This window comes from Xiphophorus maculatus, chromosome 20, assembly GCF_002775205.1.
Source record: "Xiphophorus maculatus strain JP 163 A chromosome 20, X_maculatus-5.0-male, whole genome shotgun sequence".
Lineage (NCBI taxonomy): Eukaryota > Metazoa > Chordata > Actinopteri > Cyprinodontiformes > Poeciliidae > Xiphophorus > Xiphophorus maculatus.
In genome coordinates this window covers 4,735,842-4,754,245 of record NC_036462.1, presented here as the reverse complement: position 1 = coordinate 4,754,245, position 18,404 = coordinate 4,735,842, and the positions used below count along the sequence as shown (strand labels likewise).

General features: G+C 44.5%; 3 protein-coding genes across 7 annotated transcripts in view; 2 read left to right on the top strand and 1 right to left on the bottom strand.

Moving 5' to 3' along the window:
- The first annotated feature begins 94 nt into the window (after positions 1–94).
- rpp14 (ribonuclease P/MRP subunit p14) lies at positions 95–4,209 on the top strand. 2 transcript variants are annotated; one of them, XM_005810632.2, is made up of 6 exons: positions 95–462; positions 1,367–1,477; positions 2,088–2,172; positions 2,254–2,330; positions 2,412–2,490; positions 4,123–4,209. In XM_005810632.2, the coding sequence occupies exons 2-6, from the start codon at positions 1,386–1,388 to the stop codon at positions 4,177–4,179; spliced, it is 390 nt and encodes a 129-aa protein (XP_005810689.1). In that variant the 5' UTR covers positions 95–462; positions 1,367–1,385; the 3' UTR covers positions 4,180–4,209. The 2 variants fall into 2 exon arrangements, with proteins under 2 accessions (XP_005810689.1, XP_023180864.1); XM_023325096.1 differs by lacking the exon at positions 95–462 and adding an exon at positions 617–705.
- Positions 4,170–5,309, top strand: LOC111605755 (hydroxyacyl-thioester dehydratase type 2, mitochondrial-like). The gene has a single exon (XM_023325095.1). The coding sequence runs from the start codon at positions 4,186–4,188 to the stop codon at positions 4,660–4,662; it is 477 nt and encodes a 158-aa protein (XP_023180863.1). The 5' UTR covers positions 4,170–4,185; the 3' UTR covers positions 4,663–5,309.
- A 4,103-nt stretch (positions 5,310–9,412) lies between these two features.
- Positions 9,413–18,404, bottom strand: part of LOC102236786 (plasma membrane calcium-transporting ATPase 1-like) — a 68,881-nt gene continuing 59,889 nt past the window's right edge. For 2 of the 4 annotated variants that reach the window (XM_005810634.2, XM_005810633.2), the window contains 2 exons: positions 17,161–17,368; positions 14,333–14,421 (listed from right to left, as the gene is read on the bottom strand). In XM_005810634.2, the coding sequence (XP_005810691.1) occupies positions 14,417–14,421; positions 17,161–17,368 (213 nt within the window). In that variant the 3' untranslated portion in view covers positions 14,333–14,416. Of the gene's footprint in view, positions 14,422–17,160; positions 17,369–18,404 lie in introns of all 4 variants that reach the window. The other 2 variants (XM_005810636.2, XM_005810635.2) reach the window with 1 other exon arrangement.

Below are 18,404 nucleotides of genomic sequence, written 5' to 3'. Positions count from 1 at the left end.
GTTTCGGTCCATGGATTTTTTTCCAGACAACATCCAAACAATTAGATACAGCTCAACAGATAAGGAATATTCTGATAAAATTTGAATGCAAGTACTTTATAACATACCAAACAGTAAAATTAGTTTTTACTGTTTTAAATAGATTAAAACAAGTCACAGAAGAACATAGAAAACGTATTTGAGCAAGAATGTACTGTATTTCTTTTATATAATTTTTCCAAATCTTAATTTTAGCTCTGGTCAACATAAATCAGTTCATATACATTCAAAATACTCCAAGAATATCCAAGTTAAGTTTGCCGTTTGAGGAAAAACTCCCGATTAAAATGAACAAGATCGGTTCCTGTGACAGAGTGAGACCTCCTGTTCACAGAGCGTTATGAGGTAAGTGCGCATGCGTCAATAATTTTCATGGCGGCAGGGTAAACACGCCACAGTTCTCTTTCCACGGACATGTAGACGGTGAGTAAAAACATTTATGGTGTTCCGTCAGAGTTCTGGAGATTCCGATCCGATCCAGAGATGTTCTAGCGGCCTGGAGCTACTTGCTGCTCCGCCCTGACCTCCTCCTGGGGTTGGAAGGTGTAACCCCAGTCTGTCGGTGTTTCAGATCTGTCGGTGGTCCAGTCTGAGTACGACGCTGTTGTTGATTCTCCAGGCGACCGTTAATCCGTTCTACAGCTAAAAGTCAAAATGTCATAAAAGGTTCGGCATTTTCTGCCCCTCATTGTGGAAAGTGTTAATATAGATTCATCACGCATAGTTTTCAGTTTGTTTATTTCAAACTACATGTCCTACGTTTTATTTGGAATAAAGGTATATTTTAGTAAGAATAAAATTTCAGTCTTGATTTTTTGTAATTTTTATGATTTTCTTTATGTAGATATGAGCCTTTTAAATTTCTGAACTTTATTTTCCGGCTCGTCGTTTGTTTTCATTACGTCCAGCGATTTGTCCAAAAGATTTTTAGAAATACAGTATTTTAAAAATGAGCTTCTATTAGCTTGAATGCTAACAGACTTGATTAAAATGTTCCTATTTCTTCTCTGTTCTGGTTCTGTTGAGTCCAGTTAATGATCCAGACCCTTGAAACCTTCGAATACATTTCTGTAAATAAAAACCTCTTAACTATTCATTAAAACCAAAACTCCTTGTGCAGGAAAACCTGTTAATAGAGGAGCTGTGGTGTGTTCACTGACTGTAGGAAAAAAATGTAAATGATTGCATCCTTCAGGTTTCTGATTTATTCGTTTGAAGAGATCAACCAACAGATTTCTGGATCGGCTATCAGAAGTGAAAGAATTGGACCGCTATTTTCTGCCCTGTGACCTCTCAAGGTCATGTTCTGTGACCTTTTCCTCTATAGAGTTTCCAGTCTGCAGAAAATGAGAGCGGGCACTGAGGAGGCAGAATCTTCTGGGTACCAACGGGTCGTACTGAAAAACGCTTCGCCGCATCACTACCTCAAAGTCCGTCTGTAAGTTTCGACTACTTAGACCTGTGTTTGCCAAAGTGGGGGCCGCGGGCCACCTGGGGCCACCAGAGGGCACTGTAGGGACTTAAGAAAGTTGGAGGGAAGATAAGAAAAATAATTTACAAAATAAAAAAAAAATTAATCCCAGAAATGTCTTTATTTTAAGTTCTTCATCATGTTTGTTTTTTTGTTAATCTTTAAAAAAAAAAAAACTGCTTTGTTTTTCAAGCAGCAAGAAGTGGAAAAGTTTCTGTCAAGACAAAATCCATGAAAACTGTGGGAATAAAATAGCATCTGATGTGATCAATATAAAATATTACATATTTTCTTATCAAAAGAGGGGATTGTGAGGAACAATGGTGATATATATGATCTGATAATAAAACTTTCTGCTGCAGAACTCCGTGGCGGTTTAAAATCAGACGGTGCAATGTTAGCATTTACGCTGAATTAATGTAATAATTATTAATTAGTGAATAAAAAAGTTGATGTTTGTTTACATATCTTGTCTGTGGGTTTGCTAAGGAGGTCAGAGGTCAATGCTTTTTGGGAATCTTTGGGAACCCTGTGCACTGGTTCTGTTTGTTCGCGTTAAGTCCGATCTCCCCCCCAGGGTGCTGGAGGATGAGTCGGCCAGAGTGAGCGCCGTCGACCTGAAGACCTTCATCACTTCCTGCCTGAGGAGTTTGTTCGGAGAGGTGGGATCCTCACGGTTCGGTTCTGCCCAGCCGCTCGGATCCAGACCTTTCCTCTGATAACTCGGTGCTGGTGTTCTTCAGGTCGGAGCGGCGCTGAATGTGGACGTGCTGAAGTACGATGAGGAGACGCTGACCGCTCTGCTGCGTGTTCCCAGCAGGTACCGGTCCGAAGCTGGCTCCGCCCGCAGATCCTGGAGCCGGTTTGGGTTTTCATTTCTCTCCTCTGGGTTCTGTTCCAGGGGTTTGGTGAAGCTGTGGAGCTCCCTCACCCTGCAGGGGTTCTACCAGAACCGGGCCTGCGCCTTCAGGGTTTTGCAGGTCAGTACATCTTGGTCATCAGTGATTTCCAAATTTAAAGGGGCAGTACCTTGTTAAATCGACTTTTTTTGTTTTGTTTTATGAAACATACCTAACCTTTAATCTCTATGGCAACCATTCAGCTGTTCAAAACGCCTGGTTGGACCTAGCCCCGCCTTCTAGACTCGGCTCCTTCAGACTAGCCAGCAGCAATTAGCAAACATCTGCTGATCTCATTATAGGAGCTGCTTCTCAGAGCAACACTGGTAAAAACGTTAAAGGGTTAATAGAGGAGCCATGTTGGGACGACTTCCTGAAGGAGGAGCTTCAGAGAGAGCAGGAGCTTCTTAAAGAGACAGAGGCCCAATTTCAAGGCGCTGAAATACAAAGTAACTTTGATGAATGGATTTTAGTAAACGTCGGTGGATGTTTGTGGTCCCACTTTCCATTAATGTTCAATAAAAATAACAAGAAAAATAAATATGACTAATTACAGACTGTATGTTGTGACTAACGGTTTCCAGTTTAAGAAGATTTAAAAATCTTTCCCTATAAGATTTAAAATGTCCCATGATCAACCTGATTGGCTGATCATGTTTCCATCTTGATTCTGATTGGCTGATCATCTGAGGAAGATGCTTTCTGCAGCTGTAAGACTTTTGCTGCGTTCTTGTAAAACGTCGTCGCTCCTATCAGCGACGTTGCTGCCCGGCTCATCGCCGGGCGAACAGGAAGCCGCATCAGAACCACTTTCAGCTCAAAAAGTCGGTTTGTTCTCGACTCCAGAGCAGAAATGGAGCCAAACTGCTGAAGGAACAACAGGGATCCACGATCTGGACCGGACTCTGCTGCAGAACCTAAACTCAGGTTCTGATGTGAGCGGTTCCAGCTGAAATACTAATTTAATTCTTTATTTAATAACCTGACACAAAGTTGTGTTTTTCTTTATTTTTAGACAGAAGAACATTTATTTCCATAAATTAAACTCATAATTATGGATGAAAAACAACCAAAGTAATTTAGCTAAAAACTAATTCTGACCCAAATGCAGTTTGCTAAAAGTTTTAGCTTGTTTTAATTTTACTTGAGCAATTTAAAATTTTTATAATGGATTTTACTTAATAACACAATATAAAGTTCTGTTATATTATAATAAGGGAAAACATTTAAACTTTTAAACTTATAATTGTGGCTTAAAAAGTAACCAGAGTAATTTAATAATATCCTGACTTGCATCATCTGAAGACAAATTTGCTAAAAGTTTTAACTTGATGTGATTTTATTTGAGTAAAAATAACAGAACGACTGAGAGCCATAAAACGTTTTAGTTTCTTCTAGGTGAGATAATTTTCTAATTTTGCTTTTTTTATTTGTATAGCTGCATGCTATTTGTATTTATGTTTCTCAAATACAAATATTTATGTTCACTATATTAGATAATTTTTTTATTTAACAATCTTTTCATTAATAACTTTTTTTATTGGTCTGTTGTATTTTAAAATGTTTATATAGTCAAGATTTTTTAATTTTTAAGTATGTTTAATTCATTTTAATATTATTTTTCCTGTTATATTTCTGTTGCTGATTAAAACTACAACTCACTTGAATAGAAATAAACTTTATTTGCTGACTCTGACCTTGTGGTGCGTTCAGGTGTCTCCGTTCCTCCTGGCGCTGACTGGAAACAGCCGCGACCTGCAGCTGGACTGAAGCAGGATGACATCAGTCTGGACGCCACTCTGCGTTAGGCTCCGCCCCTTCCGCCTCCCGTTGGCCCCGCCCCTCGGACGGCGCCTCCACGTCGGCCAGCGCGCCTCCATCACCAAAGCGTTCTCGGCGCGCGACGTGGAGCTGTTCGCCGAGCTAACGGGCGACAGCAACCCGCTCCACGTCGACCCGGCCTACGCCAGCACCACGTCCTTCGAGGCGCCCATCGTCCACGGCGTCCTCATCAACGGCCTGATGTCGGCGGTGCTCGGCACCCGGATGCCCGGCCCCGGCAGCGTCTTCATGTACCAGGAGATCCGCTTCCCGGCACCGCTCTTCGTCGGCGAGGAGGTTCTGGCTGAGGCGGAAGTGCGTAAAATCAAGATGTCGTTCGCCTTCATCGCCGTGACGTGCTCCGCCAAGGACAAGGTGGTGATGGAGGGGGAGGTGATGGTGATGATGCCTGAGAAGCAGCAGCAGGAGTGATGAAGATGGTGGCGGTTAAATCCGGGTCCCTGACAGCATTTCTGTCAAGTTTAACTTTATTTAAGTGTTCTGTACGGAGGCCCCTGAGGGACATGTGGGAATGTCTTTTTCTTTTGCGTTTCCTCGCAATAAATTAGCAAACACATCCTGGTTGTTCTGTACACAGTCACAGTTTAATAAGTTAATTTAAATGTTCAAACGCCTGTAAGAGCCTCAGTAAAAAACTTTTTATACATTATTTACTCTTTGGTGTAAAAAACTGATTGATTTTCAATCTATAAATTGCGTTTTCATGTTTGTAAGCTTGAGATGGGAAACAGAACTTTATTAAAGGACATAATCAAAACTCAAATGACTATTAAACCACGAAAATAACTCAAAAATATTCCAGATAGTTTGTGTTTTTTAAAAACTCTACAGAAAAGATATAAAACTTCAGATATCACACTAACAGTTGATGGAAAAACCTTGCAGCAGACTGGTACATTACTGCGCGAGAACGCGAAAGACAAAAACCTCCATGTCCCCTAGAGGCTTCCGTAGATTAGAAATGATAAACATGTTTGATGTTGGGTTTCTTGTGTTAATGCTCTCAGTTTTGTGTGAAATCTTTCATTCAATAAAAAGTTTGATATTTTCAAATTAAATGCTGTGTTTTTACTTTGTTGACGTGAAACAACCAGTTATTAGGTGAATTAAGGTTTCAGCTCACATTGGCTTAAATTGACGTTTTCCCTCCAATTATTTAAAAACCTCTTTTCAGATTATTTTTGTGTGATATTTTGATAATACGAAACATTAGGGCTAACTAGCTAGTTAGCCATACTTTCAGTTCAACCAGGTAAAAACTAATTGATCATATTTTGCCTTAATTTTCTCTAAAACATCCAGAGTCCATTGATTAAATGTCAAATGAAGGTTACCTTGTCATTCTCCACTTAAAGTTAAAGAAATATTTTATTTTTTGTCTGTTTCTTTATTTAAATTATCATCTGAAAATATTTTCAGTGACTAAAAAGAAAGTCCCTTCAGACAGATTTGAGACTGATTATGAATGAATGAATATGCTTTATTAATCCATCCATCCATTTTCACACACCCTTGTCCCTGGTGGAGAGGCGGAGTCACCCTGGGCAGATCGCCAGCCGGTCGCAGACTTTATTAATCCCACAGGGAAAAATAAAGTATATTCATTTAGAAAAATGTTTTCTTGACAGGACTGGTCAAAGAGGTAACGGGGAAAAAAAATCACATTACTTAATGACAAACATCTGACAAAGTGATATACCGGAAGAGTCCATCGGATGGCGCTCCAACCTTGGAAATAATCAGGAACCGAATGGAGACTCTGCAGCGTTTTTCAGTCTGGATGTTTGGATCTCAGTTTGTTTCCATCAGCAGAGCTTTCAACGTTTACCTGCTCATGAAAACAACCAGATGATAATTTCCACTGAGTTTCATCTGATCTGCTGTTTGCTGACTGAGATCTTCATCGGTAAGATTTCTGCTTTATCCATAGTGGTGATGAAAGGAAACATGTTCTCACTGAAGGTGTGTGTGAAGGTGTGTGTGTGTGCTAGTATCCAGATCGGAGAACGTCAGTTTTCCTCCGTCCCAGTCCAGATTCACTCTGATCCTCTGGAGTTTCTTCTTTAATGAAAGAACTGTGGGAGCAGCTGGTGGAGATGCTGCTGAGTATTTACAATCAAAAACCCCAATACGCAAAAATCCAGACTAAGTCTCCCTTCCTCTGGACAGACTCTGCTAACACACCAAGAGACCAATGTGAACCGTCTCCAACACGCTGTGGTTCCCTGAGTTAAAGCCCTGAGACGTCTTCAGCTCTCAGCTCCTCCTCTGTGGCTCTGACTGTGTCTGAAAGAGCTGCTATCTCTCTGCTCAGAGCCTCCATCTTCTCCTTCATCATCCCTCTCTTCTGCTCCTCTTCCTCCCTCAGTGCAGCCAGCCTGGCCTCCTCTTCCTCTGCTAGAAACTGATGAAGCTTCTTAAACTGCTCAACAATCTGCCTCTCTGTGTGTCGGGCCTGGACCTTCCTGTGTTCTGCTGTCTGATCAAACTCCTCTTTAACTTTCTTCTTCAGCTCCAGTTTCTTCTTTAAAAGTTTCAGAGTTTCCTGAAGTTTCTTCCTGTGTTGCTGAGCAGCTTCATCGATGGGCCTGAACCTGTGGTTGAATCTCTGCAGACAGAACAAACTGGCTGCTGATGGTCCAGACAGAAGAGTTTGAGTTTCTCAGAGTGCAGACTGCAGAGACTCTCTGAAACATTTTGGTTTCTCTGCAGTAGGAATGATTCAGACTCTTCAGAACCAGATTACATGGTGGATTCAACTTCGAAGACCCCTCTAGGGATAAGTGTGTAGGATAATGGATGGATGTCATTCTCACGTGTCTTCAGGCTATGGAAGACTGTGACTGGATTGAGGAGCTCCTTAAAGTGCTTCTTTCACTGCCCAACGATATCCTCCGTTTGGGTCTGCAGTTCCCCTCTTCACACACTGGGATGAGCCCAGTTTCTTCCTTCTGAGTTGCTGAATTGTTTTCCAGAAGTTCCTTGATGCCAACATATTTATCCACTCTCCTGCATAGAACTGTCAGTTCTCGTTCTCTTCGCTCCAATAACATTATTCTTCTGCATGTCCCACGCTTTCGAACTGAAAAAGGGAAGCAGGCATTCAGTGTTTTGCCCCCACAGCGTGGAATCAGCTGCAGTCTGAACTTAAGATGTCGGAAATGATTTCACTGGACTTATTTCGATCAGTTCTTAAAGATAGGCAACAAGATTCTATGAAACAGTGTCATTGTTTTTAAATTGTTTTATACTTGTGCATATGTATTAATTGTTTTTATCTTGTAACCAGGTTGCTATGTATTGCAAATTTTTTGCTCAGGTCCCTCTTGAAAATGAGATCTAGATCTCAACGGGGTTTACCTGATTAAATAAAGGAATATGAATGAAATGAAAGTCTCTTTTCAAAGTCTCTGTCCGAATTCCTCCCAGGCCCTAGTTTTTGTTCCCCAGCAGAAGGCACAGTGCTTCCAGCCTCCTGGTACTTATCAAGCCCTAAAAGCCTCTTTCAGCCTCACAGCTTCCATCACCACTGGTGTCAACTAGCAAATTTTGTGGTTTTAACCATAAAAGGCATTAAAAACCTTCAGCTTCTGGAAGCTACATCCGCAGTGACAAATCATGAGCATGGTCCATATAGATTCCATTTTCCTTCAGGAAAGAGACCAATTCTGCAGCAGACATTCCCAGTTCACCCAGACCAGCCGTTGGATTCATCCAGTCTGTCTGGCAGCTTCTCTTGCCACCATGTTTAACTCTCCACCAGGAGGAGATTGTACACTCTGCCTTCACCAGGACATAACCCTGCAGGTCTGACTGCTACATCAATCAGCTAAGAACAATTATGAACCACCTTGTGGTGTTTGCTGTGGACATTCAGTGCTTCTCATAGATGTCCAACAACAAACCAATGCTCAGCCATCCTTTCCACCCATAGCCCCCCAGGTAACAACGTTGCTGCCCAAGGGGCTGTGAAGTTCAACTGCTGTTGGGTTCATTGTCAGAAACAACAGAACCTTTGCAAAGGCGCAGTCAGAGTATTCCCAACGCCTGAACTTACATGACAGGATGAAGCTGGAATTGAACCTTCAACCTTCCGATTGCAAACGATTGCTCTATCTTCTTGAGACAGTCACAGTAACAACCTTCCATACAGAAAATGTTTTCAGTTTGAACCAAAACCTGCTTAGAGAAGCTAAATATCCAGGATATTAACCAACGTTTTTACATCGGAGAATAAAAACAGTTTGAAACAGTGAAGCTTCAGCTCTGAACCGTAAGAATTAGTTTATTTAGAAGAGACTAAAGTGGGAAGCAAACAGAGTCCAGTAAAAATGCAACGTTTGAAGAAACTTCATTAAGCCTGAATTAAATCAAATCTAATGGGCCCGACTAGTAAAGCAGGAAGGGAAGGAGGAGCAGGAACATTTATCTCTGACCTGATTCAGCCGTCAGGTACTGAGCTGCAAAACCTGCAGATCCAAACCACGGTTCTGGAGAACTGGGTGAGCCGGCATTTATTCATCACAAACAAACTAAAAACTCAGTTTGATCTTTAAAAGAACCACAAACCCACAGCTTTATTTCAAATTTCAATGGCTTTATTTTTTATGTATATAGATTTGTATATATTTATATATATATTATATATATATATATATTTATGTAACAACTTGTTCTCAGTTGCTTGATTATCATCTTTTGTTCAAACGACATGACACTAAGACCAGGGCATTCCACATGATCATATCTTACAAAAGAGTAAAGAAAAACCAGGAGTGTGTGCACACACACACGCATCCATCAGCGTGTGTGTGTCGTGCTTCTGTCTGCACGGAGAACCGAAGGTCACAGAACCAATGAGACGAGTGGACAGGGAGGAAGAGGAGGAAGCAGGTGGAGAACGGGACTATTCTGTTGCATAGATCGAAGCAAACAGGAGGACGAGAGACAAACGGACGGGATGAGAGTCTCACACACACACACACACACACACACACACACGTGGGGAAGCACAGGACGTTTTGGTCCAAATCTAAACCGAGGCTCAGAACCAGAACTGAGCGCCAACACTGAGGTGTCTGCAGCAGCCGGTGGCAGCCAGATGGTGGCGCTGCAGATCTGAACCAGATGAGTTTTAAATGAAATACAATCTGAGTCGATATCAAGCAGTAAATACAGGCTTTTATTCTGAAAAACATTTTTCAAACATTTCTGACTGCATCAGCTTTTGTTTACTTTAATAACAATATTTCTAATAATAATAATAATAATAATTTCATTGGCCTCTTAAATTTGAGCTGAAATGGATTCCTTGGAATATTTCAGTTTTCCCTCTCAGCGTCAGTCGGAAGCTGCAGAGGTAAAAACATTCACGCAAAAAAATAAAACCCTCCAAAATGTTCCAGACAGTCCGGATGTCATGTTTTACAGCTTCAGACTGGTTCCTGTTAATCTGGTGTCACACCGGATCCAGGGGCGCCTCAGAATCTGGTGTGACACCTGAACCGGGTCGGATGGAACCATCCAACAACCAGAGAGAAAAAGAAATGCTTTGGACAAATCTCGAAGACGTGTTCACACGTAAAGCAGCAGATCATTTTTCAGAAACTGAATTTCTGACGTCAGATTTTAATTTTTGGAGACGACAAACTGCTGATGGGAAAGTTTGCATTCTGATCCAGATATCGGAGGTTTAGTTTTTCAGATCATTGATGAGATTGGTGAGAGTGAGTGATGAGTTCAGGGACAGTCTGTGAACCTGAGTGCTGTGATGAGGAATGATGGGAACAGAAAGATGAGATTCCAGGTTTGCTCAGTGTTTTCTCCTCTCAGTGTAACGGAGACTGACTGTGTGTGTGTGTGTGTGTGTGTGTGTGTGTGTGTGTGTGAGTGGAGTCAACAGTTGGGATGTGTCATTCCGTACTAAAACATGCAGAACACAGAACATTGAACACGGATACTGAACAGCTGCTGATTCTTTTTTCTGGGTTTTGTTGGGTTTTTTCTGGCTACACAGAACACGACGGAACCAATCGCACCAGGTCGGACATATTGCTTTAAACCACCAAAGTCTGTATATATGTCATGCATGCCACATAGATGATATCATGTTTATACAAAAATAACACCAACGCCTATAACTGGCTATCATAGTAATTACAGAAACTAAAACTTTCAGTCTTTTTTGCAACAAAGTTCAAACAGAGAACCGGATTTCTGCCTTCATATTTAAATCTGATATATATTCGTACATATCGGAGATAAATACACACGGAATGTAAATGTGGCTTCCAGCTGTGATGTTCCAGTTCGTTTTGCAGACGATGAGCAGGGTCGTAACGGAAGAAGCTCCTTCATGATGGAAAACAAAGTTCTGCTGCTGCAGGGGCGTCCGGGATGAGGTCCAAGCAGCCGGACGCCCCGCGGAGCCACTGAGGCTACGGCAAGAGCAGAGGGACAATCCTGAACCAGGCCGAGGGAGGGAGGGGAGAGGATGGAAACGACTTTGGCAGAACATTCTTAAAGCTATGCTGGGTGATGATTGGCTGATTGGCCGCTCTCCCACTTCCTGGTTCGCCTCATTCGGTATGGGACATTATTTACACACGCGCCACCTGCTGGTCAGGGGCAGGAGTTCAGCAGGAAGAGGAAATGATGTCAGAGAGCTTGGACAGTCCCGCCCTCTCCACAGTATCCTGAAAGTCAGACGGAGCGCAGCGGCACCTTGTGTCCCGTTCCAGGCTCCAGAACCAGGCGCCGGACCGGGAAACCACTCAGCTCTAACTGCTGCAGTCAGAATCTACAGGGTGGATAAGTCTGGGTTCTGGAAGAACCTCTGGCCCAACCCGGTTCTACCGGCGCTAAGCTCAGGTTTTTTCTGGAATTCTGTTCTCAGGTCCGGTTGGACTTGGGTAATCGTCTCCGTGTAGAAACGGATCAGAGACCAAAATGAGTGTTTGGCACGAGGCTGAAATGTGGTTGGGTCTGAACACTAACCTCAGGAGTTGGTTATCGTAGGCCCGGTTCTGACCCAGAGTCCCACAGAGGCAGTAAACGGATGACTAACCCAACCGGCGCCGAGCTCTGGATGAGGGGCGGAGCCTGGAGCCGGACACAACATGATCCAGTGAACAAACAAACCCAGAAGTTGGCGGAATAACGATACATTCCTGTTTAATGTTGGACTCAAACCAAGTCAGAACCGTTACAACAAAGAAACCAAACTGGAGCCAGAGGGGCTGATGGGAAGTGAACAGCCAACAGGAAGTAAACAAGTCACTGCAGGTTTGGGAGCCCTAACGTCAGGTGACTCGGACGCCACACGTGGCAGAAACATTGGGAGCTGTAAAAACAGAGTCCACGGCAGATTCCTTTCATTCAGGTTCTGAACGCTCACCAAACTCCTCAGCCTGTACACAGATTCATACATCTGCAAAATATTAAAAAGTACTCAATATAAAAATACAGAAGAATTGTAAAAAATGAACAAAACATTGAATTTTATATGAACACCATGCAAGAAAGGTTTCCTACTCAGTTAAACAGTAAGATTGAGGAGAGGAACAGATGAGGGGGTCAAACCGCTTCTCATGTAAACATCGGAGAGGTCCTTCAAACACGGTTCGGCAGTGACAACTGAAGAGTTTCTCCTCGCTTTTTGGTCGTGTTTGGAGGGCAGGGTGGGGCCTCTGGAATAATGACGGAAAACAACATTCTAGAAAATATGGCTCTGAGTACTTAGAAAAAGCTCGTCGAGGGGAAAAGATTAACCAAGTCATGGAAAATATGGCAGTAGTAGCACATCGGCTCCGTCAGGAGAGGCCGACGGCTGTTTGAAGGGATCGGACGCGCCGCTGCGGGAAGCGGCGGGGACACAGTGGATTCAACTCTACAGGCCGACTGGTGACATCATCAGTCTCCTATAAACCTCAGCGTGGCCTCCACACTAACGCCTGTCCAACACAGCAGGGCAGAGCGGTGTCGCCAGGGTAACGGTGATGGTGATGAGCAGACACCGGCTCCACTGCTGGCCGTGTGATGTCACTGACAGCTCATCGAAAATCAGACAAACGAGGGAAGAGAAACAACGGCAGACGACTCAGGAGCTCCAGGAGCGCTCAGCGGCGAGCGACCTGGGAGCGCCTGGCGGAGAACCATCTAGGAACGCCCAGTGGCAATCGATCTGATAGTGCCTGATGGCGAACAACCCAAGAGCACCTGGTTTCGGAAAACCCAGGGACGCCTGGCGACAAGCGATCCAGGAGCGCCTGATGACGAACGACCCAAGACCGCCCAGTGGCGAGCGATCAGGGAACGCCCAGAGGTGAGCGACCCAGGAGCTCTAGAGCTGCCCGTTGGTCGAAGACGCAGGAGCACCTGGCGGAAAACCCAGGACTTTCTGGCATTGGCCGATCCATGAGCTCCAAGAGCTCCTGGCGACAAATGATATGGGCACTCCAGGAAGGCCTGACGACGAGGGACCCAGGAGCTTGTAGCTGCAGACACTGAGCCTACTGTCCATTACTGGCTTTAGAAGCTTTGTGCTCTGCCAGTCTGTGTCTGCAGCCTCATTCTGACTCTGTTCATGGCTCCACTTTAAGGGAACTTCCTGCATTGATCCAACCAACGGATCAGTACTGCAGTCAGCTCCTTCTGAATGTTTAAACTCCTTAGTGTTTGATGACGGGAGCAGAGGAAGCTTCGTTCAGCTGCCTGAGGGGGCGGGGCCTCTGTGATGGGGAGGTGGAGCTCCAGCCAGGCCTCCATCATGCACAGCAGGAAAAGTGGGCTCTACGTTTGAGTCGGGGCAAACGCTAAACACGCTGCTGTTTGAAATGAGTTCTGATTTTTTCTGTGATTTTTAAAGGGGGGGTATTATGCAAAATTTTGAGCTGTACATCAGGTTATGATGTTATTCCTCCAGGAGGCAACACCTGGAGGCAACACTCCAGGTATCAAAAACCTACCTGGAGTGTTGCCTTGATTCTTTCATACATGTTTGAGAAATCCTTTAATCTGCATGGAAACCACTCTGGGTGAAGAAGTGTGTAGTTTAACTGAGCTGCAGTCTCCAAGCAGAAAGTGTCAGAAAGAACAGGAGCTTCTAAAGGTGACAGAGTCCCAATTTCAAAGCGTTAAATTGTAAAGAAATTTATTTTAGGTCATGTTTAATATATACAGCATTTTTAGAACTGAAGGTACAATAGTTACTTGATTGTGTTATAAAATGGCACTTTGTGCCTGGAAAATACATAATAATACCCCTTTAAGTTGAACCTGACCCGGTGCAGCTCAGATGGGCCGACCGGCGCCGGCGTCTCCGCCGTGCGGCGTCAGAGGGGAGGGGAACGAAACGAAGCGGTTAGTGTTTAATGCGACGGTAGTGATCAACAGAGCCGACCATGTCGTGGCGAAACAGCAAAAGATCTGCCGGATGTTTCCTTCAGGTTCTCCAACGTGGGACAGACAGGAAGATCATGGAGCTCTGAACAGAGACGCGTCCAAACAGCTGGACTCGCGGCCATCATGCGACTCAACAGGAAATCAAAACATGCATCAGGTTAAGACAGACGCTGCAGATAAACCGGGGCAGGGGGAAACAGAACCCGGCTCAGACGGGACGAGGTCGGAGAGCGGGTCGTCTCTGCATGCTGCCGTGTTGGGAAGAGAACAAACTGCCTTCCCATGATGCACTGCAGCATGCAGAGGTGAAAAGGGGAGGAAGATTTCTATAAGTGAACTGAGGGAGTCTAAACGAGAAGCAGGTATTCCTGGTGAGGAGGCACCGCTTCCCAGCTGATGGGATGGAGGCGATGGAGGAACAAACTGAACAACATCACAGTCAGGATGGAGGCAGCGTGGGGCGAGGATGTGTGCTGATGAGAGGGTGAGTCATGATGCCCCTCCTCAGAGCAACAACCCAGCTGGTGGATGTGATGAAGAGGAGGGGAAGGAGGAGGAGCTCCTTGCTGCCAGGTGCTTCTCCTTCGCCGAGGATCAGTGAAGTTCCTCGATCGCGTCGCTGTTCTCCTCAATGATGCTGAACCGAGGCGCCTCCTCCTCAGAATGCGGCAAAAACTCAGGATGGGCCATGAAATTATGGATGGAGCTACGGGAATGTGGACTCTCCACCTCGTAGATGGAACTACGGAACGCGTTCACCACCTTAATCTGAAACAAACAGAGAGAACACGTCAGGAGCAGGAAGATGAACAGCAATCACACTGATTTTAACAGGCAGCGGGGCTGATGGGACATTCATGAGGTGTGGGGTGCATCTGGATCTGGGCAGGGAGATGCAAAATCACAGATCACAACAATTACAACGAAGGAACGATGACTGCAAACTTTGGAGGAAAACCGAGAAAGATTCTTAAACACAAGAGGACCAAAAATGCTCGTCATGATGTTGGAGGCAGCTAAATATGGACACACACACACACACACACACACACACACACACACACACACACACACACACACACACACACACACACACACACACACACATCTAGGCATCATACAGTTATTTCTAACACCCCATCACACCACAGAGGATGCTCCAGCCTGCCTTCCGCATAAACAACCCAATCTCCATCACTGCTGCAAAACCGGCACAACCACTACTACAACATCACAGCAACAACCGAGTCAAAGAAAGTGTCACCTAATCTCATGCAACACTAAGCAAACACTCCATCTACACTCATAAAGATTCATTCATGAAAGTTAAACTGATGGCATAACCTACTTTCTGATCAGTTTGGTTAATAATAATAATCACTGAAGGGCCTTAATAGAATATTGAAGCTTCATTCCCAGAAATGTATTTATCTTTACTTATGGAAAACAAGGAATAAAAAGCTAAAATTACAAAAACATTATAACACTCCATTCTGATGCAGTAGGTTAGTTCACACCCTTGATCCCAGCATGCACTATTCCAACCAGGAGAGCATTAAAACTCCCCTTCTGTTCCTCACATTTGGAGCCCATACTGTTTTCCAACACGCCACCACAGTTCCTCACTGCTCTGCAGTGATGCAGCGCTTTCATTTTAAAAACTACACACTTCTCCATGAATTCCACATAAAAACTCCCCGTTAGAGATTAGGTGGTCCAAACCAGAAAAAACAGAACAAAGTCACTTTGACCAGTTCTGGACTGGGTTTTCAGACTTCCTGCAGTTTAAGGCTTTGTCCACATGTAGCAATTATCTGGGAAAACTAATACATCTTTGTGCACTTTGGCCTTTCATCCACATGAAAACTCAGTTTAATATCAGTAAAAACAATTATTTATAAAAACTCTGATCAAAATGGAGATTTGAGAAAACTCTTTTTAAGTAAACACAAAAAGAAATTTAGGATCCCACACATTACAGCCTATGATAAATAATGCACCGATATCCACTGGCTATCTGTCAAACTTGCTTTCCCAATCAACATCCTCTTGTGTTTTATTAACTTTATGTTCTAATATGCAATTTAAAAGTAGTTCAGCCTGCATACCTGTCCACACTGATGATCGCCACGTTTAATTCCTAACAGGAAGTGGAGTTCATTTTGAAGCAATCTGATTGGCTGACACATGTCTTAGCATTGCTCTACGATGCCCCCTATGGGTCTGGGATGTTAAAACAATGCTCAGAGTGGATTTGTGCGAGTTAATGTGGATGAAAACTTCTCTGGAACAGAAAACAATGCGGAGAAGATATTCGTTTCCATAAAGATCGGCTTCCTGTGGACAAGGCTTAAAATTTCCCTCTGGGATGAAAACGTGCAGCGCTCCCTGATCCTGAACAAGATCATCCATTTTACCACAAACCGGGACGGGAGGCTCAGGTAAATCCTGACTAATATCCGGTTCTTTTCCGGGTCAGCAGAAAGAACTCTGAACAGTCACACTTCCACCTGAACTGCCGTTAGATTCCTCGTACAGGTCAGACCGTAATTCAATCCTGAAGCCTTTATCCTGTTGGGTTACCATGACAACCGCAGCCTCAGAACCAGAAACCAGGGCTCAGTTAGAGGAGGTCGGGCCTCAGCGGGTCATGAAGTCATGTCAACCATCAGGGTCACTGGGAGCCTTCGGAAAACACAGCCCAACATAATCCCGCTCTGTCCTCTGGAGGCCTTTCCTCTGATGAGGCGGCGGCTGCCGATCACCCTGATTTATACGCACCAGCACACACTCTATTATAATTAATAACCTGCAGCTCAAAGCTGAACCACAGGGGAGCTGCAGCTGAGCGCACACACCCTCACACACACGCACGCGCACCCCTACACACATGCACACACAAAGTTTAGACACTGCTGGATGTGAAACCATGAGAGACTTGCGGAGCCCGAAGGATTTAAACCCATAAAATGATCTTGGTAACCAGGCTGCTGCCTCTGAGCAGCGGATTTATGGATCGTTTAGCCTGCAGGGCGACCAATCAGAAGCTTTCTTCTCTTCTGTTTCCGACTCGACGGCTGCAAGTCTCACCAGGTCTTTACACGAATTCACAGGTCAAACGTCCAGAACATGCAGAAGAAACGGCTGAGAGCAAGCTGAAACTGAAAGAGATGAAGATGAAGCAGAGGAGGCTGTCTGCATGTTCTCTGACCCTTCTACGCCTGGACTCCTGACCTCTGACCCCTGGAGGGATGCTCCAGTACTCTCAAATACTTTCTGGCTTTCCTCCTGCGGAGCAGTTACTTCTCCGCCTTGCTGGTTCTGGTTTGACTGGGGCTCATTTTGAGATCTTTGATGAGAACTAAAACTCTCCTGACCTCCTGTCTAGTTTGTGATCAGACGAGGACATGCAGACACCTGTCAGGGACAGACGCGGTTTCATGCAGATTAAACAGAGTCCAGCCTGGCTGAGGCGCCGTGTGAGCTGGCCTCCAGTCACACACTCACTGCCTGCGGCGGAGGAGGAAGCAGCAGCAGAGGCCGGAGCCCCTGCCGAGTTGGTGAGAGAGGAGGAGGAGCTAAGCCCTACATGGGTGGGGCTAGAGAGAGTTTTGGCGGCAGTGGCGTCATTGTGCTGGCTGACGACGGACGGCTGGCGGCGCAGGGCACCGGGCACCGCCGCCTGGCCCGTCTGGAAGGTATAGACCACATCCATCTGGGGGAGGACAGCCACAGTTAGACAGCAGAGACAGAGCGAGAGGACAGCAGGACGGGGACACGTCCACAGAGGGGTTAGAGAGGACAGAGAGTTAAACAAAGGCAGACCTGAACAGAGTTAGGAGGTCAGAGGTCAGTGGAAAGGTTCCTTCAGGCTCCAGAAATCCACCAGAACTACGTCTAAAAACGGATCCGCTGGATTTCTGTCCATCAGCAGAAAACAAACCGTCTCCTTTTCCGACATCAGAGCTGCACATTTCTATGAATTTCACTGACGTTTTATGATATGATGGATGATTTTCAGACTATTGAATATAATCTGTAAAGTGTGGTTCTCATTTTTATTCAGCTCTCTGTACTGTGATGCATCTTAAACAAATTCAGAAGCTGCTTAATGTTGGTCTGCATCAGAGGCGGGGAAGAATCAGGACAATCCTGGTAGCAAATATTTTAGAGGCTGCAGAGACTGGGGTGGAGCAGAACCCTGAACCCTGTTCAGTGGCCTAGTCAAAGACTAGACTGAGAATTTGAATACTGATGTATTCTCCATCTCCAATCTGAACGGGAGATGTTTAAACCTGGACGTGACAAACCTGCAGCCTGCAGCAGACGGTTGAGCTTTTTGCTAACCTAAATGTTTAGTTTCCCATAAATCAATTTTTCAGAAAAATTTTTAAAGCAATAATTAATTTGGCTGTTTCGTAAACTTTCGGTTAAATAAAGTTCAACATCTGTGCTGAAGTTTTGGTTCTCGACTGTTAAGTATTCTTTAAATAGCTAGATGTTCATGCTCTTATTTTGAAGTGGATGAAGACTATTTACGCATCAGTAATGTTTCCTTACTTCACAGGATGCGGAGCAGAAAATGACGTCTATTTCTTATCTACAGTTTAAAATCTACCCATGTCCTGCATGCCTATTGTGGTCAACAAAGCTAAACCAGCAGCAGAGTTAGGAAAAGTCAACTTCTGTAAAATGGAAACCTTTAGAGGAAGATCTGATCCAAAGAATCACTTCCTGAAGAGCAACCCGAA

Bases quoted from the DNA above. Each gene is read 5' to 3' on its own strand.
- rpp14 (XM_005810632.2), top strand. From the start codon at position 1,386: ATGAGAGCGGGCACTGAGGAGGCAGAATCTTCTGGGTACCAACGGGTC. The intron at 1,478-2,087 runs GTAAGTTTCGAC...TCTCCCCCCCAG, and splicing joins CACTACCTCAAAGTCCGTCT to GGTGCTGGAGGATGAGTCGG. The intron at 2,173-2,253 runs GTGGGATCCTCA...GGTGTTCTTCAG, and splicing joins TGAGGAGTTTGTTCGGAGAG to GTCGGAGCGGCGCTGAATGT.
- LOC111605755 (XM_023325095.1), top strand. From the start codon at position 4,186: ATGACATCAGTCTGGACGCCACTCTGCGTTAGGCTCCGCCCCTTCCGC.